At 40.4% G+C, this 25,164-nt stretch overlaps 1 protein-coding gene across 3 annotated transcripts in view; it reads left to right on the top strand.

Moving 5' to 3' along the window:
* LOC137268463 (basement membrane-specific heparan sulfate proteoglycan core protein-like) overlaps positions 1–25,164 on the top strand; it is a 215,648-nt gene that overhangs the window by 147,983 nt on the left and 42,501 nt on the right. For all 3 annotated transcript variants that reach the window (XM_067803030.1, XM_067803029.1, XM_067803028.1), the window contains 29 exons: positions 928–1,041; positions 1,517–1,633; positions 1,843–1,950; positions 2,346–2,462; positions 4,373–4,489; positions 6,774–6,904; positions 7,372–7,513; positions 7,936–8,079; positions 8,337–8,456; positions 10,583–10,714; positions 11,766–12,053; positions 12,526–12,650; positions 12,911–13,084; positions 13,695–13,790; positions 13,960–14,043; positions 14,698–14,843; positions 15,188–15,299; positions 16,212–16,325; positions 17,251–17,378; positions 17,839–17,984; positions 18,164–18,237; positions 18,753–18,893; positions 19,876–20,058; positions 20,311–20,409; positions 20,847–20,933; positions 21,414–21,532; positions 21,729–21,840; positions 22,837–22,950; positions 23,935–24,062. In XM_067803030.1, coding sequence (XP_067659131.1) covers positions 928–1,041; positions 1,517–1,633; positions 1,843–1,950; positions 2,346–2,462; positions 4,373–4,489; positions 6,774–6,904; positions 7,372–7,513; positions 7,936–8,079; positions 8,337–8,456; positions 10,583–10,714; positions 11,766–12,053; positions 12,526–12,650; positions 12,911–13,084; positions 13,695–13,790; positions 13,960–14,043; positions 14,698–14,843; positions 15,188–15,299; positions 16,212–16,325; positions 17,251–17,378; positions 17,839–17,984; positions 18,164–18,237; positions 18,753–18,893; positions 19,876–20,058; positions 20,311–20,409; positions 20,847–20,933; positions 21,414–21,532; positions 21,729–21,840; positions 22,837–22,950; positions 23,935–24,062 — 3,712 coding nt within the window. The remainder of the gene's footprint in view (positions 1–927; positions 1,042–1,516; positions 1,634–1,842; positions 1,951–2,345; positions 2,463–4,372; positions 4,490–6,773; positions 6,905–7,371; positions 7,514–7,935; positions 8,080–8,336; positions 8,457–10,582; positions 10,715–11,765; positions 12,054–12,525; positions 12,651–12,910; positions 13,085–13,694; positions 13,791–13,959; positions 14,044–14,697; positions 14,844–15,187; positions 15,300–16,211; positions 16,326–17,250; positions 17,379–17,838; positions 17,985–18,163; positions 18,238–18,752; positions 18,894–19,875; positions 20,059–20,310; positions 20,410–20,846; positions 20,934–21,413; positions 21,533–21,728; positions 21,841–22,836; positions 22,951–23,934; positions 24,063–25,164) is intronic.

The following is a 25,164-nucleotide window of genomic DNA, read 5'->3' as shown; positions in this document are numbered from 1 at the left end:
AATCTACCTTCACCCTCAATGGCTAATCGAGACACCAAGTAGAAACCACCATCAGGAAGACATTCAGACCAACCTACTACGAAACGTGAACCATCCCCCACTGGTGTAGACATTCCTTATGTGGGATCTATTGGTCATCACATCAGTAGACTTGGAAAGAAAACTGCTAGGATTGACACTACTTGCTCATCTGGCTAAACCCAGATAAAGAAAGCAGCAGAACAACCCCAAACCGATGCGTAGTTCATTTTACCCTTCCAATCAGGATTCTTGGGGACAGTTTTGCAATGGGTGTTTTGTATTCCTTCCTCAGTCAGGGTTCCTCTGGGAGAGAATGTTATGAGTGTTTCCTTACCAATCTGGAAGCTTTAACAAGTGCCTGAAAAGAGAATAAAGGGGATGGTATGATGAAATATGGGTTCCATAGCAGTATTAATGGGTTATGTTAGGGTCAATAACTCGTCAGCTGAAGACCTCCTTAAAGTGTTGAGGGGTGATGGGGTAACCTACTGGTTAAAGCTTTCATTCAAATCCCTACATGGGTACAATGTGTGAAGCCCTTTTCTGTTGTCCTCCTAACAATCCTGCTGGAATATTTCTCAAAATGGTGTCAAATGAAACTCGGTCAGTCTGTGAAAAGAGAATAAAGGGGATGGTATGATGAAATATGGGTTCCATAGCAGTATTAATGGGTTATGTTAGGGTCAATAACTCGTCAGCTGAAGACCTCCTTAAAGTGTTGAGGGGTGATGGGGTAACCTACTGGTTAAAGCTTTCATTCAAATCCCTACATGGGTACAATGTGTGAAGCCCTTTTCTGTTGTCCTCCTCCACAATCCTGCTGGAATATTTCTCAAAATGGTGTCAAATGAAACTCGGTCAGTCTGTGAGTCATGGTGTTGAGATACAACAACTTGTTTCTTGCAGCGCCAGCTTGTACAGAGAACCAGTTCACCTGCAACAACGGCCAGTGCATCAGCTCTGACGAACGTTGTGATAGAAAATATGACTGTACAGATGGAAGCGATGAAATAGACTGCAGTGAGTAACTATAGAAGGCACTTGATCCATGTATATTTGAACCTAGCATGTTCTGTCTTACTTTGTAGTGAGTGAGTGAGTAACCTGGTTGTGAAGGAATCCCCTCATTTTATTAAAGATCAGAGTTTTAGTTCCTGCATGGGTTAAAAGGTCAATGTTCTAATGTCTCTAATGTTCCAAGGACTTGAATATTGAGGACAAGCATAGCCTAGTTGTCAAATGTGTCTCCATCTGCTACAAAGTTTTGCTTTGATACGCTAGGGAAACCTGTGTTTATGGGTCAGGGACCCATTTCTTAAAGCAATCATGAGCCTTGGAACTTGTAGCTTTTCTCGCAGAATTTGTTCCTCTTGTACTGCAACATAGAGGTATGAATACTCCTGGACCAGGTACACGATCTTATGAGAGCTTTGTGAAATGGGGCCCTGATTCCCTGTTCACTCATGTGTACATCCCTTTCCTTATATTGTTGCAGCTCCACCTACCTGTTCTGAGAATCAATTCACCTGCAACAACGGCCAGTGCATCAGCTCCGAGGAACGTTGTGATAGAAAATATGACTGTACAGATGGAAGCGACGAACGAGAGTGCAGTGAGTATCTACAGGATTGTATTGATGTACATGTACATGTATAAAAGTGTCGTGGTATCTCTTTGTGTTAATGCACATGTAACAGTTTTGTCAGTGAAGACCCAATTTGCAAGTAAATTAACAGTAGAGATTATTTACATTTTCAGTTTGCTAGGCTTTCTATTATGTGCAAGGATTAAGATTTTCATATGTATTTGTCTTGTAAACAGCCTGTAGAGAGGACCAGTTTACCTGTGCTAGCGGCCAGTGTATTCCTAAGTCAGGATTCTGTGATGGACGTCCGGACTGTCGTGACCGTAGTGACGAGGGAGACTGTCGTAAGTGTTTCAAATATTTTCAATTCTAGAAGAAGTCTTTGTTTATATGTTCATGGACTTTTAAGATCCATGTTATGATTGGTTTTAGTAACCCATGATTGAATGGTCAGACTCGCCTACTTGGTTGACACATGTCATTGTATCCCAGTTATGTAGATTGATGCAGATGATGTCGATCACTGGATTGTCTGATTCAGCCTTGAATATTTGCTAGAATATTCCTGAATGCAGAGCAAAACTAAACTCACTTATTCACTGACTTAAATATAGAATATAGCGCATCAATAATTATCTGATTCTAGGGAAAATATGAAAATAAGTGAGAAAATAACTTCTGTCACCCATCAGGTGTTGTCAGGAATTGGAAATTGTATCAGTGACCTTGAACTTTTCAGCACCTGTACCTTGCCGTGATGATCAATACCAATGCAAGAATGGTCAGTGTATCAGCAAAGCTGATCGCTGCAACCGTAGATATGATTGCTCAGATGGCAGCGATGAACAGGAATGCCGTAAGTTGCATGTTTCCTGTTGCTAAGAATGTTGGGATGAGTATCTAGGCTTGGATATGAATGAATCTGCAGGAACAAACATCTAATGCATTTAAGGAGCATTCGAAGTTCGTCTTGGTTTCTGTCCTGAGTCACTAACTACAGGTAGACACCTGCAACACTTTGTTTTGTGATGAGAAACTGCTAGATGTTTTTTTTCGAACACTCAGTTTAGATATTTATGTGTGACGTACCCCCACCCTATTCAGAAACTGAACCAGTGTCAACAAGCACGGTCCCTTCTTATGGTTCCAGGATGTTCATTTTTGCCACATGCCATGATCACCACTGCATAGATATCCAGATCTGTCCCAAAAGTATTAATCACTTGACATCATTGCCATAGGCTTATAAGTAAATTCAGTGCAGCATAAATAACTTTCTTGTGTTTTGATTTTTGTAAGATCCAAGTCAAATTTAGCACATTTGTCAGGAATCATCCTATTCATACTACATAATTTCTGTCTAATTTTCTATTGCTTATTTATCGAATGGCATCAATTTAATCAACGTGTGTACAGTGCTATGAACTCCTTTAACATGGCAGCCAATGGGATTGTGCAATAGTTGTTACATGTGATGTCATTAGTTGAATGTTTGAAGAATTGAACTGAAACTGTGTACACAGAGCAGAGATGATTACAAGTTTTCTTGTAAAATTTAATAAAAATCCATCCAAAACTCACTCCATAAAAATCATGTATGCCACACTGAAATACATGTAAGTCTATGTAATAATGTCAGGTGATGACAACTTTTGGTACAGGTCTGTACCTTGGTGTCTAGTGTCTAGTTTTTGAGAGACACACAATTAGAGACAGACTTAATTTCATGATATTGTATTAAGGGTTGAATTATCCACATCAGTCCATGATTCATTAACATTATGCCAAGTGCATCTCACTGAGACTGGGGAATAAGATTTATTTGAGCTTTGGGAAATTTGGGTGTGCACCTATACATGAATGAAAGGAATTTATCTGATTGTACAGAGAAAAGAGCAGTCATTATTGTGAATCTGCTGTAACTACTTCAACTACAGTTGAATATATCACAGAAAACTCTGAAGAGATACTTTATGTATCTAACAATAACCTGGGTACAAATAGGTCTTGTCAAATATTTTATGTGGTTTATGAATTTATGCATATTTTCTATGCAGATTACCTGTTTTGTATTCTGCATGCTCATAGGAACCTCCCCATGCTTTAATCTTGTGCTATAACTGTAATATCACACCCAAGATCTAGTCCTCAACACCCATTGGTCAAAGAAATGAGTCACGTGACATACTGGTGCTACTTTGTGGATTATATTGAGACAAGATGTTTCCATTTGAGATGACTGTTTATGTAACATTTTTAATTTATAAACAAGTTTCATTTGTTTTTGTACACTGTGTTCAGTTCTAGCGTGACTCATCTCTTATTATAAACTAAAAACAGGTAATTTGCATAAGTGAAAACAGACAGGCCATAACCTGTAAATTGAAATGTTAAGTAGGGATTGATACTGCTGAATAGAGGTAACATGGAGTTTGGAGTAAAGAATAATGAACATTTTTAGGTGGAAATGTTATATTCCAAATTGTGATGACATTCTCTTTCCTGGGTTTGAATGCTGGTATCTGGAATTGCCTTGATAAATACCTTTGCTCAAACTGGTTTTGTGATCCTTTGATGATATTTTGACTATGTAAACTTGACTATTTGTTTGGCACGTGATTGCTTTCCCTTCTTTCTCTCTCAGTCTCCCAAAAGTACCCCAAAACTTATTTTGCACTCAACTGACTAGTCAGAAACATGTCTTGTTGCTATGGGATCGTTTGACTTTCTACTGTTGCATGAGGTAGATAACTCTCTGATTGACAGCGCCACCTGGCTGCCGTACAGACCAATTCCGTTGCCGGAATGGGCAATGCATCAGCCAAGCAAATCGTTGTAATCGCAGATACGACTGCTCTGATGGCACTGACGAATTTGATTGTCGTAAGTTCCTGCGCACTAGCTGGTGACAGTAAATTAGAAAGTGTGTGGGATGTCTCATATTCATGAACCACTTCACCCTTGTTCCATGGTAATTTATGGATTTTATATATTTTCAGACGGGACCAAGCATTTAATGCTTGATTTAAAAGATATTGTAAAATATGTGACACCTCAGCACTTTCTAAGACAAATGAAGTTTCATGTCAAACAGCATTCTAGTTTCATTTTGAAGTATAGATATGCTTAATACGACTATGAATCATTTCAGGAACTAGTAATTATGTATACAACAAATGTTTCATGTTTAAAAAAAAATTAAAAAGTGACTAGATCATAACATCGGTGAAACTGTTTGACATGCAAAAATGACCATCCTCAGGAGTAACTTCAACTCGCCAGGACCCAAGGTCCTTGTGGGTTTAGGGTATTGTTTTTATTCATCGTATTATCATTGTCAAGCTCTTACAATAAATACCCAGGGATGAATTTGTATTCATACTATCAAACTAAACTGTTTATGATTTAAAGCTGAGGACGGTATGAAATACCTTGCCAGAACCACCTGCTAAATCTCACACCATTTCATTGCACTGTTAAGCAGACTGTGGAAACTTTAATTTTTTAAAAGAGGAGCATCAAAATAAAAAAAAATGTTCCAATTTAAGGTAATGTAGTAGCGAAAAGGGAAAGTCTTTATTCGAATACTTGTAACTACAACATGTTTATGACAGATTCCTTGAAGCACTGAAGCTTTAACCAGTAGGTTACCCCCCCACCCCCCCCAACACTATCTTTGTTCTTACAGAGCATATAACTCAACATCTTGATATGTAGGGGTGCAACGAATCTGACGCCTTTGTCACAATTTTGATTTGAATACCTGAATACATATTTAAATTATTTCCATGCAGACTTACGCATTTAATTTTGACTTCAACTCAAGCAATTTGGAGGTGCTAGAATAAGGTTAAACATTATTGGTTGATTGGGCTAATTACCCAATGAGAATTGTTGTTAGTAAACATTGCCAAGTTTACGATGGATTTCACTGGAAAAATGATGACTTGGAGAGTTAAATGAAATCTGACATTTTCACTTATATGAAGAATCAAATTGATAATGATTGAATCGAGGATCCGGTCTTGAAAATGGAATCAAATTGAGGTGTGGGTAAATTGTTGCAGCCTTATTGATATGGCAGTCTAACAGGAACACCATGTCAACCTAGTGGGTATAGTCCAATCAGAGGTTACATTCTAAAAACGGAGAATATGTCAATCCCAGCTTGATACAAACAAAACTACCATAGAATGCATTTACTTTGTTACTGACATTGTACACAGTTACTGGGAGCTTTATTGAAAAGTCTTATTGACAGTCTCAGTTATCTGCCCAAATTATCTGTACTGTAAAAAGCAAGATATTATGTGAAAATCAGTGATATGTTGGGGATGTGCAGAAAGCATGAATTTACAGGTGAGCAACAGTACCTTGGTGCAGTTTTTGTCATCATGTGCTTATTTAATGTCATGCAGTTCAGCTTTTTAGAATGCCAGTTGCTAGTACTTCAACCATACTGACATTTCATGCTAAATAACTGATGTTTCAACTGATTGCTACAAGACTAATGTGTTCACATTGTCACAGAAACATTCTTAAACCCTTCATACCTGCATATTTTGTTATAAAACATTGCATGTTGCTTTAAAAAATACCATGCCTTAAAACCCATCCCCAGAAACATTGTAGTCAGTGTAGAGATCACTTCCTGTAACCAGGTGCGATGCTTATAGTTGCATAGCTTTGTTCAACACACATATGCTGTCGCACAGCAGTGGTTATAAGAACGCAGCAGCTCAACGACAAAGTCGCCATATTGCGTCAACAGCAGCGGCACCTTTGCAAGCGCATTTTGGTCCGCCTGACCAAAAGAAGCCTTTTTGCATTTCTAGGTCATCAAGTGGCTGCTGTGTTTCTGGTTGCTTGTCAATAACTATGCATCCGTGTTGAAGGATTTTGCCTTCAATCTGTGTAAAGATGATTTTAAGATAGTTTGGAACTGAGGGTGGTGAATGTTTTTCTTTTGTCTACTGAAGGCAAATATCATTGCTCCAGTTAATGATCGTGTCATAGAATTTCTTGGGAAGAAATACTTTTGCAAGTTTGAACAATGTCATGACAAAGACAAAAAGAAATTTTTCTGAAATTATCCAGCTGAAAATTATCCTATGAGTTTCTGAGAGATGAGAGAGTGTCTGTAATGATTTGTGCTGATTTCCCACAGCGGTGGAGAGAATCGACATCTCGGTTGTTCCTGCCACAATGAGAGTCCGAGCAGGCAGAGAGGCCGTGTTTGAATGCCAGGTGACAGGATCCACATCCGGTGTTGTGCGCTGGAGTCGAGCAGGCAACAGGGTGAGCCACCTTGGGGTTTTTTTTTAATATTTTTGATTTTTGTCTTATCTTAATTCTTAGTGGGAGGTTGGGTTGCCCATTTGTAAAAGTAATCACTCATCATGCTGAAGGCCTCACATTATTTCATTAATGCCTATTTTGGTGTCCCCCGATAGAATTACTTTCCTTTGTAACACCAGGAACCTATGATGGAGGGTTTGAATCTGGGTTTGCCAACTGTTTATGGGTTTGGCCATCATACCCATGCAATTTTCCAGTGTTGTCTGACACAGAGGAAAAGGTTAATGCTGCATGTAGGTACCTGTAGGTTTGATTACCTGGTATCACTCGTCCATGATCAGTGCCACCTCTGTTGTCACACTTTGCAGTAGCGAAGATGACACAGGAGTTTTTCGTCCATTTAGTCAACCATCCACCATGTGTCTACATATTTTTACAAGTCATCTGTTGCATCAACTTCATTTCAGCCTCTGCCTGCCAGTGCAACCCAGTTGAATGGCCGCTTGTCATTCCGTGGAGTTACACAGGAAGATGCTGGAGACTACGTGTGTACTGCCGCAGGTACTACCGGTAGCTACACTTCAACAGCCAGACTACAAGTGGACTTCAGTGAGTATACTTTCATCCCAGTATCTGAATGGAAACATTTGCTGTGCAGACATCTAAACAGATAACTTTTTCTGATCTATCTGGTTTATTCTGATATTTCTAATTTTCCCCTTCCATAAAGAAGTCTCTCTGTCATAAATGTATTTATTTGGTAATCGTCGACTCAACAGATAAATGAACATTTTGACTACGTTGTTTATTGAAAATCTTCACTCACAGATGTGTGATTTTTAAGAAGTATCATTCAGTTTGAGGGATGGTGGTGTATCCTGGCGGTTACAGCATTTGCTCGTAATGCCGAGGCCCAGATTCGATTCCCAACATGGGTACAAAGTATGAACCCTATTTCTAACATCACGTACAAGTATTGCTAAAAGCGGTGTAAAACCCAACTCACTCACTCAATTTGGTATTGTTGTTAGTTGGCCCCCCTACTCAGCGTCCCCCAATCTCTGGTCCCTGCGGTGTTGATGAGGCCACCTGTTCCAGTGGAGAGTGTATTCCACGCGACTACCTTTGTGATGGAGAAAATGACTGCACTGATAATTCAGACGAAAACAACTGCAGTAAGTTTATCGCTTTTCAAGGAACAATCATTCAAATTTGTTGTATAACATTCCTTCAAATATTTGGGTTTTTTTTTCACTTAATATTCTGTTCACATCCAAAGATGAAATAGACAACAGCAATGATTGTTTGTTTCTTAAAATGACCAACTGATGGTTTCCATTAGATCTGTCAGTGTTATGCTTACAGTGGTGTGATCAGATGTTTGAAAGAGATGAAACATAAATGGTATTAAAAAATGTATGTTTTTGTGTAGATTTTGCTCTGCCTTGTGAGCCTAATGAGTTCCGCTGTGCCAATGGACGCTGTGCAATGAAGATCTGGAGGTGTGATGGTGACAATGACTGTGGAGATGACTCTGATGAGACAAACTGTCGTAAGTATTCGATCCGGCACATGGAGGTTTTATAGCAGAACTGGTCTCAGACATAGTGTTGGAATGATCTGATGGTTATTCTCAGTGACTTCAATGGTTGCATGTGATCACGATCGTTGTGGCTGTATCTGGTCAAGTCAGAGTTGCTACCATGCTGCTGGAATATAACAGACTCCTGCATTGCATAATAATTTTCTTCCTATCGACCAATTGTTTTGTTGGGTTTAGGAACAGGTCTTGCCTGTCCGTCATATTTTGTTTCCAGAACCTAACTACTGAGCTGTTCATTGTCTTGGAGATACATAACATGCAGTCAAGTCATGCTTTCTTTCTAACAGTATTGCCATTGTCTTGGAGATATATAACATGCAGTCAAGTCATGCTTTCTTTCTAACAGTATTGCCATTGTCTTGGAGATATATCACATGCAGTCAAGTCATGCTTTCTTTCTAACAGTATTGCCATTGTCTTGGAGATATATAACATGCAGTCAAGTCATGCTTTCTTTCTAACAGTATTGCCATTGTCTTGGAGATATGTAACATGCAGTCAAGTCATGCTTTCTTTCTATTCAGTATTGCCATTGTCTTGGATATATATAACATGCAGTCAAGTCATGCTTTCTTTCTAACAGTATTGCCATTGTCTTGGAGATATATAACATGCAGTCAAGTCATGCTTTCTTTCTAACAGTATTGCCATTGTCTTGAAGATATATAACATGCAGTCAAGTCATGCTTTCTTTCTATTCAGTATTGCCATTGTCATTCTTGGGGGTTGGAAAAGGTTCTGCTTCAGGAATTGCTGATTTTGAGTTAAAAAAAATAATTCTGTGAAATTGTGATGTTTCAGTTGACCTGTTCTCTACTGTTCTCTACAGTGTAAGGTAGTGACATCATTTAGAGAATGATTTTGAGTCATTAGTCATACACCATTTTAGTTGAGATGAACAGTTTGGGGATAAAAACAGTTTAGGGATAAGCTGGGAATAGAACATGCCTTTTCTTATTTCACATACTTTCTTAAAGACGTTCAACTTGGCTATTTTAGCAGTCACTGGTTTGTTTGGTCCAAACGTTCAGTTATCAATGTTCATAAAGCTGGAATCTTGCTGGGTCAGCATATTGGCATATTACGGTAAGTCTGTAGCCTATAAGCAGATATTCCACGGTTTGAAGGCGATGCTTCATGTGTGCGTGACCTGTACACATTGTTATACTATGTTGACCTCTATAAGCGCAGACTTCCTGCATGTGACCATGGAGGTATGTGGATGTATCTATCAGTACACTCTTCTTCTTGGAATTGTGTTGTGTACGTATTATCATGATGTCATGAGTCGTTATCTTTCAACAGTTAAAGTGCAATGTTGTGTGGTTTTGTAAGGCAGTGATACATTACCTGACTTGATGTTTACCCATGAAACAGCAGTATTTGAAGTTATGTGATGCATCACTCCCCAGGTTTATGCTTACCAAGGGTATGGGTAAACTAGTGTATCACCTGGTCGTATCATACCTTGATGTCCATTGTCTACGTCCATATAGCTTGGATATTGCTGCCTATGGTATATGTAAGCAGATGTATCAGCCGACATCCAGTGGCTTCTCTGCTTCAGTGAATAAAAAAAACTTCCTGCTTTAAAGGAAATTCCATATGAACTTAGAGTGGTTTGAAAGTCCTCAAACTGACATGTGTTGTGATTTCTGCCTTTAATTTTATTTTCTGAGATCACAAGTGGTCAGCGTGGCCTGGCTAGAGGACTTTGCTTGTACACTTGTCGCATACATTGGTTCCCTTTTAGTAATCTTAGTAATCATTTCTGACAGACTCGCAAAGGAACACTTTTGGTCTTCAGCAGCCTATTCTCATCTCAAAAGGCAACTAACTGGTCACTCTCCTCCAATCTCTGGATTATCTGGCCCATCATTTACAGGCTTTTGTCATATAAGCTGGAGTAGCTGTGGTTAGTTGGTTTATTGTGTAATGCTGCACTATGCAATATTCCAACAATGTGGCAGCAGTCTTTAGTAATCGTGTCTGTACCAGACAATCCAGTAGTGTAGCTTTCAATGACATACAGATGAACACACAAATATAAATACAAATATCGGTTGTCTTTTCAGCTACCCGCGAGCCTGGAGCAGCATGCCGTGCTGATGAGTACAAGTGTTTGACTGGGGACCAGTGCATCCCATCCAGTTACCAATGTGATGGAGAGATCGACTGCCAGGATCGTTCAGATGAGATTGGATGTGGTGAGTGAAATCCAAGTGAACCTTTTGTCTTAAGGTGCACCTGTGGAACACCGACCTACCTCATGAACATATTTTGGAAAGAATCATAAAATTCACAAACCATACTCCCATATGACCCTATTTACAGTAGCTCCATCTCATCCTACAGCTTGTTCAGCTTGACAACAGGTTGGGTCTATTATTGTAAAGGGATGTGCCTTTGTCACTTGATTGTCAGCATGTCTGAACATCCGAGGCAAGGTCACTGTTTGACATCTCAGTGTTTGGAAACATTCTTTAAACAATAAGCTACAGATGGTGTAAACTTTCTGATTCAGGCTTTGAATTTGTGAAGGGATATGCCTTTGTCACTTGATTGTCAGCATGTCTGAACATCCGAGGCAAGGTCACTGTTTGACATCTCAGTGTTTGGAAACATTCTTTAAACAGTAAGCTACAGATGTTGTAAACTTTCTGATTCAGGCTTTGAATTTGTGAAGGGATATGCCTTTGTCACTTGATTGTCAGCATGTCTGAACATCCGAGGCAAGGTCACTGTTTGACATCTCAGTGTTTGGAAACATTCTTTAAACAATAAGCTACAGATGGTGTAAACTTTCTGATTCAGGCTTTGAATTTGTGAAGGGATATGCCTTTGTCACTTGATTGTCAGCATGTCTGAACATCCGAGGCAAGGTCACTGTTTGACATCTCAGTGTTTGGAAACATTCTTTAAACAATAAGCTACAGATGTTGTAAACTTTCTGAATCAGCAAGCAGCAGCAGCAACTTGTGTTTCCAGTAGGTGTAGAGAGTGATAGTGAGAGTGAATCTGATTGTGAAAGTAACTGATGTCTGTTGTTAGAAAACCAGAATAGATAGCATATGACTGTATAAACAATTCAATCAAAACATGCTTTTCACAAACGTAACGTTAACAATATTCACTGCTCCCTATTTAATGCAGTTAACTCGACCTCTGGGTCATGCATATGTAGAGTTGCTGAGGTCAAGCTTAACATGCTCTAAGTTCATCTGTGGAACACTGTTCAAATGTGACTTTCTTCCACAGCTGCACCTACCATTGTGAAGCCGCCTGTTCCCAAGGTCGAGGTCGAAGTAGGTGGCTCTTTCACCATTGTGTGCGAGGCTGTCGGTGTCCCTACTCCACTCATCGTTTGGCGTCTCAACTGGGGCAACATCCCAACAGGCGAGCGTGTGGTTGTGACGTCTGTTGATGGCCGCGGTAGCCTCACTGTGAACCAAGCGATCCCAGAAGACTCTGGTGCCTACACCTGCGAGGCTCTCAACAACAAGGGCTCCATCTTTGCAGTTCCTGATGCTATAATCATTGTCAGACGTAAGTTGACAATCACTATGAAAGTTATTGTTCTTTAGAAATTATAGAATTCTCCAGACTGAGTTTTATTTGAGGGATTTTTATAGTTTCACTTAAATTTTACCATGGGACAAAAACATTTTATTACTAGACATTATTACGAATTTAGAATTTAGATGATTATTTGACTCATGTAAGATTAATGTTTTTTTGAGACAGACAAGAATAGACTGTTTTGCTGTCTTCAGGAAGTTAGCAAATGTCATCCTCGTCTCATTAATTTACATGCCTCTCTAGGGGTAACAGGGAAGCCAAGTGGTTAAAGCGTTCACTCATCACACTGAAGACTAGGTTTCCATACCCCTCATAGGTACAATGTGTGAAGCCCACTTCTGGTGTTCCCTACTATGTTTTTGAGAATATTTCTTCTGAAAGTAGGGGAAACTAAACTCACACTCAATGCATGCCTCTCATCTGACTGGTTGTTCTTTAGGTCAAGCTGGAGTGTGTCAGCCCCCAGACTTTAATGTTGGTGCCAGACAGATCGGTGAATGTGTCAAGTGCTTCTGCTTTGGACAGACCAGAACCTGTTACAGTTCAAATCTGCAGAAATCACAGGTAGAAAGTCTGTCTTGATATTGCTGATTGTGCTGTTAGAGAACACTTGTATTTCCTCCTGTTTTAACAAACTACAGGTTCTGAAAGATTTTATATTGTTTGAAATTATATGAAATGGAGGCAGTATTTCCCATAACAGAATTATCTCCCCTATATCAGATAGTTTGGTATTAAGTTTTTGAATCTCAGCTGTCTGAAGAATAGGAGTCAATATTCATCTTTCTTCCATTTTGTGCTTACTGTCACTGTTGGGTCTTCAGATAACCCTTGGCAACCAGATCAAGATGGTCCGTCGTGCTGATCTCCTGCCTGTGGAGGAAGGATTCATCCAGTTCCTGCCCACATCACGTCAGTTCTCCGTGTCCGACTTTGACCGTGTATTGCAGCAGGGCAGCTACTACTGGAGCCTTCCATCTCAGTACCTTGGAAACAGGGTAGGTTTCTGCTGCATTTTAAGTAGTCATGGGACACAAGATGAGCAGTCAGGGGGATGAAGTGACATGAGTATGTTTGTAAACCAACATACTTGCTGGATATTAATGGAGCAGTTCACGCAGGCTTTGTATTGCTTCGTGTTTTTGGAAGTTAAGTAAATAGCAATGGCTTAATCTTAGATTATTTTAAGAATGACATTTTATCATAAGGGATTATAACCCATGTATTTTTCCATGTCATGAATATCGTATTTTAATTTGAAACTGTGTATCACACTGTACAATATCATGTCTACAGTATATGTGTATCATGTCATCCAAAAGCCTTGTATGTATATGGGTGGTGGGGTAGCCTAGTGGTTAAGGTGTTTGCTCATCATGCTGAAGGTCTGGGTTTACTTCCCCATGTGGGCACTACGTGTAAAGCCCATTTCTAGTGTTCCCCACCATGATATGGCTGAAATAGTGCTAAAAGCAACATAAAACTCACTCTCACTTACTTACCCATGTATATATCACATACTGTTTAAAATACATAATGGATATCATACATACTCTTCAGTATAATTTCTATATTTAAGCTATGTCAACTACATCTGGTCTGTTACAGTTGACAAGTTACGGAGGCAAACTGAGTTACACCATCTCATACGACATCCGCAGCAACTTCCCTCGTCCAACCCAGGACCAGGATGTCATCATCACGGTCAGTGCTAACCTTAGTGGACATTGAACTGTACTGGAATATTTGATGTCTTCACCTTAGGTAAAAAATTGCTTAACTTTATTGAGGATCACAAGAGATATTTGCACATCTTCAATATTTGAGCCTTTCAGGGGAGGTTTTACATAAATCTTCCTGTTTCTGTTGCCAGGGTAACGGAATTACTCTGTACCACCGTACAGCTGATACTGCTAATGCTGGAGACCCCTTCAGAGTCGACATTCCATTGGTTGAGGTAAGTGCCACCAGATGTCACTGTGTTGATTTTGGATTATACAATATGAAGCAGTGTTAATGCTGATACACAGGTGGCCCCGAGTAGGGGTGTCCCTCGGTTGTGGTGGTATTTCAGCACCCGAGGCAATAACTGGGAGTGTTGATGTCCATATCACCTGCAGAAAGGGACTTTTACTAACTTATAGCATGTGTTCACAGTACACCATACTCAAGAATACAAAACCATGAACCACTAATCTCTGTAAATTGTGGATGTATCAATGAAACAGTGGACATAATACACCTGGGTGGTATAACAAAAAATATGCAATCTGAAAATGTATAATAACAATTGAATGAAAAGGAACATTATTGGAATGTGAACTTACAAGTTGATATTGCCCACATTCTATCCCAATTAATGAGCTACTTTGTTCCACAGCAGATAAGGGTCTGGTAGGGTCCTACAGCCAATAACTCATTTGTTTGGTAAGCTAGTGGTTAAAGCACTGGATCATCCTGCCATAGTTCTGGGTTTGACTCTCCATGAAGTTATATCAGTATACACCAAATCGTTGTATGAATGGGATAATGGTATATGCTGGGTATGGTGCCACCAACATAACACTACTCATAAACCCTATATGTTCAGCTGTGTCTGTACTGTTGATAGTCTGCTTGGGACAAGAGCGATGGACCTCGTCGTGGAGACACTCCAATCTCAGAGTATGCAAACCGCGAAGATCTCATGATGGTTCTGGAGAATGTTACTCGTATCCTCATCCGAGCCACATATGATGACCGTCAGTCTGCTATCAGGTTAGAGACTTGTGAGAGTGAGATAGTATTAACCGTCAGGATCTAGAGACTTCCAAAGATTGATTGTTCTTACTGTGCCAGATCTGCATGGGACTGATGACAATTTTTTTTTTTCACTTCCCGTCCCATTAGGGTTGTTTTAATTAAACATCATACTCTTGCTGCCTAACTGATGCTGTTCTCTATACAGCTGCCACTGCCATTGTCGAGAGCTTAATCACACAACCATCCAGATCCATGAATTTGAAATATCTGCTACCTACATATATGAACAATTTCACAAAATGCCTGTGCTTCTGTCTGTGTTAGATATAAACATGTTTGTTTTTCATTTTGTCCTGTAGAATCAGCAACGTTCTGTTGAGCACTGCTGTCTCGCAGGAAACTGGACTTGGCCGAGCTGAGTTGGTGGAAGACTGTACCTGCCCCACAGGGTACACTGGTCTGTCTTGTCAGGTGAGGTCTGCATAGTCCTGGGTGTGATAGGCTGGGGCTTTGGGATGAGACGAAGAAGAAACTCAGGGGTGTGTAGTCCTTTGTGTGGTAGAGTGGAGATGTGGAATGGGGAGACAAAGGTAGGGGTAGGGTTGAGACAGAGAAGAACCTGGAGGGTCCGTAGTCCATGGTATCATAGGTGTGGGGTAGGGTTGAGACAAAGAAGAACCTAGAGGGTCTGTAGTACGTGGTATTATAGGCGTGGGATAGGGTTGAGACAAAGAAGAACCTAGAGGGTCTGTAGTACGTGGTATTATAGGTGTGGGGTAGGGTTGAGACAAAGAAGAACCTAGACGGTCTGTAGTCCATGGTATTATAGTGGCGGGGGTAGGGTTGCGGCAGAGAAGAACCTAGAGGGTCCGTAGTCCATCGTATCATAGGTGTGGGGTAGGGTTGAGACAAAGAAGAACCTAGACGGTCTGTAGTCCATGGTATTATAGTGGCGGGGGTAGGGTTGCGGCAGAGAAGAACCTAGAGGGTCCGTAGTCCATCGTATCATAGGTGTAGGGTAGGGTTGAGACAGAGAAGAACCTAGAGGGACCGTAGTCCATGGTATTATAGTGGTGGGGAAGGGTTGAGACAAACAGGAAAGTGGAGGGAGGTCAACCCATGGTATTAAAAGGGTAAGTTAAGTTTGAGACAAAGAAGAAACTGGTAGGAGGGTAATCATTGGTTTTATAGGGGTGGGAAGGGTTGGCTTTATAGGGATGCATGATGGGGGAAAATGAGACAAAGATGAAACTGGAGAGAGGGAAGTCCTTGGTATTTTAGGGATGGGATTTGATGGTCAAAGAAGGTAATGAAAAAGACTAAAGGTCTGTGATATGAAATCATCGTTTACTGAATGAATTAAAAAAATTAATTAATTTCCAGGTGTGTGCTGCCGGGTTCTACCGTGTGAGTCGGGGTCGCTACCTTGGTGAGTGTCTGCCCTGCCAGTGCAATGGCCACTCCAACGACTGTGACCCTATCACTGGAGAATGTAGGGTGAGTAAAAGCATGTGATTGTTTAGCTTTCTGCTGTGTCAACTCATTGGAGACAATGTTCTCAGAACTGACGTTTACGTCCTCCATGACATTGTTGATACAGAGCATCTTCCCAGAAAGGGGAAGGTCATTGGTTCAACCACTGGCATCATGATACAACCATTAGGGGATGATAAGTTCAGGACTGGTTTGATGGGGGGGAGTCAGTATGCTGAAAGTAGGCACATCTATGATAGACGAGTGAAAGGAGGCACACCTTTGTTAGACTACGTGGTACCTCAGTCATTTAACACTGTTAAGCACAGTCCAGTCCAGTACAAGGAGGCACACACATACACGTCTGTAGCTATTCCACATTTACTGATGAACATTTTATTGGCAGATCCAAAAGTGGGAGTGTCAGGGGCACCCCCTCTTTGAAAATTCCTGGATCCACCTGTGCATTTAGTCCTGAGTACTGCTTGTATAATACATGTACACATTTGCTATCGTTAAGAGTTATGATTAAAGCAGGATATTGGGATATATCCAATTTATACAGGATGTAGCAGACATAAGTGTTTTGTAGTCAGTTGAATAGTCATTTATGTTTGTTAAAGCATGACTAAAAACAACCAGTTGTGTTTCCGTCCCTTTAACTGATAGGATATGTTTGTGCATCACAGGCATGTTCTGTGATCAGCTGTATATGAGTATCTTGACAGTCTTGACAAGAGTATATTTGTAATAGTACTTCCTTCTCATTTTCTATGGCTGTGGGGTAGCATAGTGATTAAAGTATTCGCTTGTCACGCCAAAGGCACAAGTTCAGTTCCCCACACGGACACAATGTTTAAAGCCCATTTTTGGTGTCCCCTGCTGTGATATTGCTGGATTATTGCTAAAAGTGGGTAAAACAATACTCACTCAATCACTCAATTTCCAGAATTGCCAACACAACACAGAGGGCCCCCTGTGTAATCTGTGTATTGAAGGAACAGTTGGTGATGCTAGACGAGGAACTCCAAATGACTGTGAACCCTGCCCATGTCCTCTTACCATCCCGTCCAATCAGTAAGTAGATACATGTTTTATGACTTGACAGAACAATTCTGAATAATTAAAATATCACAATGATTGGTATCTGTTTTGGTTGGGTTTTTTTCCTCATACTCAACAATACTCTAGCTATGAGTATACTCAACCACACAACTGTATGTATTAAGCTCTGCTGATGTATTGTATTACATTCCACTCTCTCACTCACTCACTCATGTATGAGAAGTGTGCAAGGTAGAGCTGCTACTTGCCCTCAGTATGTCCATCTCAAATAGTAGAGACTCCCCATGTGACTTGCATAGACAGAGACATGAGCGTCTCATCACCTATCCAGTTACTTCCCTTGGCTACAAAAACTGAAATGGACATGTTGTGTTGCATCATGACTAGCTAGGTTGTGTCATGTTCTATAGTCATGTCATTAAAGTAGCACATTTCTATGTTATGATACAGTTTCTATTCCTCCGTTGTCCAGGTTCAGCCGCACATGTGTGAGAGACAACTTGGGTATTCGCTGTACTGCCTGCCCTGAGGGCTACACCGGTCGACAATGTGAGACCTGTGCCCAAGGTTACCGTGGTAACCCCAGCATCCCTGGAAGCTCCTGCAAGCCAGACTCTAGTAGGTTTCCACTCACCAATAGCTCTTTATACACACTGTATAGTATATATGATAACTTAAACTGAACACTAGATACTAAAGGGAAATGGACATCACTTTATCTCTGTGAGAAAATAGTATATTGAGCCTGTTTTAGGAGTTGTTTTGGCATACTGTATACGTATATTATTATGTTGCAGTTGAGACAGGGTGTGACCCCAGGGGTAGTCTCTCCACCTCTCCCAACATTGACACCGGCCGTTGTAGTTGTAGGGTAAGTGCCAATACTGTCTGTGGAAAACCATTGCTGGAGGTTTGGGGTTTACATGCTGAACAGGAACAACGTTATTTTAGCATAAATATTTTTAGGATTATTAGCATTTACATATTAACAGAAATATCTCCCAAAATATTAATAATCCACAAAGTTGTTTGTACAGTATATGTTCTTTCTTCCTAATTGGATGGAATCAATAAGAAATTAAGCAGGGGAAAATGTTTGTTAATGCACCAAATTACATGGTACATGTGGTTATAATGATACAAGATGTGTTAATGAACACATGGCAAGGTTTAAGTATTTGAAGATTAAAAATAATCTATGCCTATAGTTTTGTTTTCCCTCAATGGGCTGGTGCTCTGGGAAAAAGGTACAAGATGAAATATATCTCAAGTTGGACCTGATTATATGTTTTTAGTTGGTGACAAGCTTTAAGACAAAAGCAGCTTTTTACCTTGTTATCCCTATGTTAATTGAGGAGCAGCTGAGTGTGGTTTGTGTTTTTGCAGCCCAATGTGATTGGTAACACTTGCAACCAGTGTAAGCCGGAGACGTTCTACCTGTCCCAGAACTACCCCTTTGGCTGTATTGCCTGCTTCTGTATGGGCGTCACTCAGATGTGTACCAGCACCTCCTGGAACAGAGCTCAGGTGGGTATACCCTAGTATGACCCCTGTCTTGATATTGCACACGACAGCTCAGGTGGGTATACCCTGGTATGACCCCTGTCTTGATATTGCACACGACAGCTCAGGTGGGTATACCCTGGTATGACCCCTGTCTTGATACTGCGCATGACAGCTCAGGAGGATATACCCTGGTATGATCCCAGTCTCAATATTGCACATGACAGCTCAGGTGGATATATTCTAGTATGGTCCCACTCTCAATATGGCATAAGACAGAGCACAGGTGGATATAACGTAATATGATTCCTGGTCTCAATATGGCATAAAACAGAGCTCAGATGGGTATTGCTTAATATGATTCGTTGTCTCAATGTGGCATAAAACAGAGCTCAGGTGGGTATTGCCAAATATGATTCGTGGTCTCAATATTGCACATGACAGCTCATGTGGGTATAGCCTAACATGACCTCTGGTCTCACTAAACCGCAAGACAGAGCTCAGGTGGTAATATCCTAATTTGATATCTGGTCTCAGTATAGCGCTGAACTGAGTGAGTTATAACTGCTGAAACATGTTAATACCACTGCTTACACTTAGGTTGCAATTCGTACCAGGCTATAACTGCTATATTCACACAGTCTATTTTAAGTCAGAGCTCAGGTTGGTACTGAGCAATAACTGAAATATACACTCAGTATAGTATAAGTCAGAGCTCAAGTGAGTCCTGACCTATAACCTCTACACCAAGTCTAGTCAGAGCTCAGGTAGTTATAAGTTTTGTATTCAACAGATCATGTGGATAGCTGTAACTATGCTGTAACTGCTGTTTTCACTCACTCAAGTACAGGACATCTAGTCATGTTGCATTAGAGTGAATCCTTGAGAATCCTGATACTTTAACATATATACTCTTAGTGGAGTGTAAGAGAATGGTGTGATATAGTGGTATTCCAGTGCCCATTTATGCAGTTCCTTCAATGTCATGTTGTTTGTGTGTTGCCAGATCGGGGTGTCCTTCACTCAGGACCGTATGGGCGTCAGCTTGACGGACATGATGAGAAAGGAGAAGATTGAACAGGGTTTCACCGTCAACCGCAACTCCCGTGAGCTGACATACCGTGGATTTGGCAACCTCCGGGAGAACATCTACTACTGGAGCCTTCCTCAGCGTTTCCTTGGTGACAAGGTAGGGGAGAGAACTGCTGTGTTAGGCTGGTCATGTCAGTGTCAGATATCTTGCTGTGTTCAATCTTTACCTCTATTTTTCCTGGTTAAAATCTTTTATCATAACAGGTTCTGCCAACAATTTATACCACAAAATAAAAGCACAAATGGTTAGTTCCTTTTTGAGAATGAGAGAATTGCCCAATATTTTCAAAGTTTATGTGCAATTTGGAAAAACAGTGTTGTGTTTCATGAGCGTGTTTCTCATATTCAGGTGACAGCTTATGGAGGATACTTGCGCTTCACACTGAGATATCGCCCCGGTCAGGATAGCACCCCAATTTCCATGGAGGAGCCCATTGTCGAGCTCTCGGTAAGTCTACTTTAATGTTGTGAGAGATGACTAAGGTCAAACAACTTGATTGTCTTCAATTGGATCACATGTTCTAATCATATGACATGCTTGAGTGTATGTCATTTTACTCTGCTCTTTTTATCCCCTATAGATGTGATACATAGGCAGATCCAGAGGGGGCGCAGCTATGTGAACTCCCTTTTGTCCAGAAATTTTGTTAAATGACCATTGAATCTCGGCTGAAAAGCAAGTGTGCACCTCTCTTTACTCAATAGCGTGCACTCCACCATTCTCAATGGTGTCCTGTGATATGATAAAATCTTGACCTCGTTTGGCAAGAAATATTTCGCAACATGTGATTGGTCAGAGGAAGCAAGCAACCAGCAGTGCCACAGTTCTATTCAGTGAATCCAAGCTGACTCTCTCATTGCCGGACATTCTCTCCTTTTATGCAGGGTAATGACATCACACTGGTATATCGACCTTCCGGGGAACAGTTCCAGGCCAACTCCAGACAGTCTTTCCAAATTCCCATGTTTGAGGTATGTACTCTGACACAGTAGTTTTTTATTCTTGCAGTAATTAACTCTCCCATGTAGGCAGTATATACACTATTGTTATGTACAGTCCTCAGAGTAAAGCCTATATCTACTGTCATCATCAGTTTTATCCAACATGCTAAGAAGGATTGCTGAGAGGAAGAAGATTGTTTGTCGGTATGTACTGTGTGTTCCTCACAAGGTGGAATAGTGTGGGCAGTGCATGAACAGGACATATGTAGAGCTTGCAGAATACATATAAGACAAGATGTTGGCTGCCTGTTGCATCCGAGTTGATTTTAGCAGTAAATACCAAATACTGAAATCATATTTAAAGTATGTCTTTGGTCGGTTCAGAAGTCGTCCCTTCCCAATTTCCCTTTGTCATGGGCTGTCATGTCAAAGTTGGTTTTGATCCTTTATGTTAAGCGTGTATCTTGTTCACTGTTGTGACATGTTGGAGACTGATTGCTTCTGTTTCAGCAACAATGGTATCGTCTGGATGGTGACCCTGCCATGAGGGAATTCTTGTTGATGGCCCTTGCTGACCTTGACTACATCCTCATCCGAGCAACATACACAGAATCCACAGATGAAGCTGCGTAAGTACCAGAAGATTAGTTCTTTCTTATATTTTACACCATAAAGGTTGAGAATTGCGTTTTCTTGAATTATTTGATGCAATCCTTCTGTCCAAAAGTTTTTTTTTGTTAGGATGCCTAAGATGAGTAGAATAGGAGAATATTTATTTCTATCTTGAGCAGAATGTAACTGGCCCTAGCTCTGTGTTCCTTTCAGAATAAGCGACATCTCTCTGGACATTGCCGAGAACCGTCAGACACGACAGGACCGCGCCTATGCTGTTGAGCAGTGTAGCTGTCCACGGGGATACAAGGGCTTGTCCTGTGAGGTAAGGTCATCTACAGGGTTCACTCGCAGTTACTGCATGCCACAGAGCATTATGGGAAATTTATATTTTAATGAAACTATTAGTGATAGGTGTCTGTCTTCTGCTGATGTGCAGATTTACTGTATGTATTTGAAATGGTGTTGTCAGACTTCACAACAGAAATATCCCCCAAAAGTTCCATATTCCTTAACTTTCCTTGGTCAGTATATTTATATAAGCACTGACTTCAGTGGTTTCTGTCGTCAACTTATATACTGAGTCATTACCCATGATGCCAATAGATACAGTCAAACACTGTTGTCTCGATATTAATAGGACCATGAATAAAAACTCTGTTATCCAAACTTCAAGACATTCAAATATGGCATATTATCACATATCACTATGAAAGATGGCAAAACAAAAACTTTGACATTGAGTTGTCAGAGTGGGACACATTGCTGCGACTGTATTATATTTTCAGCATAGGGTTAACAGGGCTCAATTTAACAGATGTAAACCTACTTGCACTAAATGCATCCTCCTAAAATAACAACGTATTTGCATGGCCAAATTCCAGATGAACTGCTTTTATTGCCATGAAAGACACATGCGAAATTATTGAGATATTTTCATTCAGAAGTTTAGCTACGCAAAAACTGACTTGCACCATAAGCAAGTTAGTCTAATGACTAGACTGCACAAAGTAACAAAGCACTAAATCGAGCCCTGGGTGAAGGTCCTGATGTAAAATTTTGAATTTATTTGTGTTGAATTTTGTATTAAACAACATTCACAGTCTCATCCATCCTAAGGAAGAATGGCAATATAATGCATGCTAGATAACAGAGTCAAAACCTACACCAAAACATCGCTGTCACGGCAGTTAAAAAAGTTGGACGCATATTTTTATCCTTCCTTGCTGCTCCAACTTCTAAGTGCATGTTGGAAGTTACTTATCCATCCATCGGTATTGTACAGAGCTGCTCTGTTGACATGTCACTGTGTTTGTTTCAGGACTGTGACACTGGTTACACCAGGTCTGGAGGCGGCCTCTACCTTGGTCTCTGTGTACCCTGTCAATGTAACGGACACTCGGGACAGTGCGACCCAGAGTCTGGCGTCTGCAGGGTGAGTGTCTGTAATTCATGTTAATTACACACAGTTTGTACAAGATAATTTTTGTTTGTTTAAGCATATTTTAATCACACAGAAAGTAATTAGGAACAGGTTCTCCCTCTCCTTGGTACGGACGTAGGAAGTTTAGATTCCCGCAACTTAAGATGACAGATAGTGGTCAAGAAGGTAGTATAAGAAAAATACAGAGATAGAGCAGTGGAATAATATAAATATGCTATACAAATAAGATAATGTTGAACTGCCTTGTCTGGGTGCTATCGCCTTTACTTTGTATATGGATTAAGAATTATGGTGATTGGTGTGTGGTTGTATAGGACCAAGACTCTATCCATGTCAAGGATAGATCAGAATGGAGTTAATACTGTATGTAGGAGCAGGACATTGTCATTGAAAGTACATTATAAAGTATCCTGTTTATTATCTTCCTTATCATTGGGCAGTGGGGTAGCCAAGTGGTTAAAGTGTTTGCTTGTTACACCAAAGATTGGTTTTTGATTTCCATATTGGTACAGTGTGTGGGTACATTTTTGGTACTCCCCTCTGTGATGTTGCTGGAATATTGCTAAAAGCAGCATAAAACTAATTTCACTTACTCTTTCTTACAACTAACTTTGCACAGAATTCCTCTTGCACATGAGAGTTGATAAAGTATAGCTTGCAGTGTATCTTGCCACTTTATCGTTGAATGAGCGAATATCAGAATTCAGTGGTTTTACTCTGTTTCTTGGATGGGTTTGAATGCAGAAAATTTCAAAAGCACCATGTAAAAGCTTGGTAAATTGTCATGGTTGGTGGCCTGAGGTTCTTTGTTAGTCATGTAGAAACTGCAGTTCAGTAGTTTACCTACACTCACTCACTCACTCACTCACTCACTCACTCACTCACTCACTCACTCACTCACTGAATGAATGAGTGTGCCAACACAATACAATCAATCAATCAATTGATCAATCAATCAATGTGTTTTCTCTTCAGAACTGCCAACACAATACTGAGGGAGAAAACTGCCAGAGATGTGTTGCTGGTTACTATGGTGATGCCACACGTGGTTCTGTCAACGACTGTCAGAAATGCCCATGCCCACTGACAGAGAGGCCCAACCAGTAAGTACTTTGATATTTGATGTTGAGGCCTCTCAATCAATACACGTTCACAGAGACACCCAGCTATGGAGTGTTGATGTTTTGTATTTCAACTTGGTATGTTTCTATGGGGTAGGAATGCATCTATCTCTTAAGCATAGCTGCAGTGAAGCACAACAAAAAGCAGTCATGACTACATAAAGACAACGTAAGGGTTGTGGTTAAGCTGGAAAGTGTGTGGTCAGACTCGATCACACATGTTGTTGTATCCCAGTTGGGTAGATCAATGTTCATGCCATTGATCACTGGATCTTGATCACCACCATATAGGTGGAATATTGCTGAAGGTGGCATTAAACAAGAAATCAAACAATTAAACGCAGGCAGCAGATTGAGGGTCGTCATCAAAACAGAAACATAGGTATACGTTTTGGGTTCCTTATTTCAACTGTATGTGTTAATGAGATATTTTATTGTCATCTTATTCCTGTTTTTACCAAAGTGGTACACCTGCATCACGTTCAGGGGAAGATAAGCTGATTGTTGTGATGAATAAGGCGATGTTTACAAACTGTTTCACGCTGGGTTGTTTGTCTCTGTGAAGTGTACACAGGCTGTTTACAGCAACTTAATTCCCAACTCTCTAAGCAAATTGCAAAGATGATGAACGAAATGGTTGGCATTAGTTTTTTAAATGATCAGATAATTAAACAATTCTTTTCCAACATTGCTGAAGTGAAGCTGACTCAGCAGATTGTATTGATTTTTGTAATGTGTTCAATCAGAAGGGGGCAGTTTGATTGTTTCTTATTGTCAGGCCACGCAAACATGCATGCATGCATGCACACACACATTCTATGCAAGAATGTGTAATGATGCCTCTCAGATGTTGTTAAATGTGCTGTGTTAGCATAATGAGTTCTTTGTTCTTTGAAGGTTGATGTAATCTGTTCTTTGATTGTGCTTTTAATCTAAACTGTGTACTGATGCTATTTAAAGCAGAATGGGTGCTCAGCAGGTGCTTGTTGTAGGGAAAGGAAAGTCTCAGTGTATGACAAAGCTGACAGTGTCTCGACATACACTGATAATGAGCCCCCACCCTCCTTTCTGGAAGACATAGTGC

The sequence above is a fragment of the Haliotis asinina genome, chromosome 16 (genome assembly GCF_037392515.1).
Source record: "Haliotis asinina isolate JCU_RB_2024 chromosome 16, JCU_Hal_asi_v2, whole genome shotgun sequence".
Classification (NCBI taxonomy): domain Eukaryota; kingdom Metazoa; phylum Mollusca; class Gastropoda; order Lepetellida; family Haliotidae; genus Haliotis; species Haliotis asinina.
Note: the sequence above shows the minus strand (reverse complement) of the source record. Positions and strands in the feature narration are given on the sequence as shown.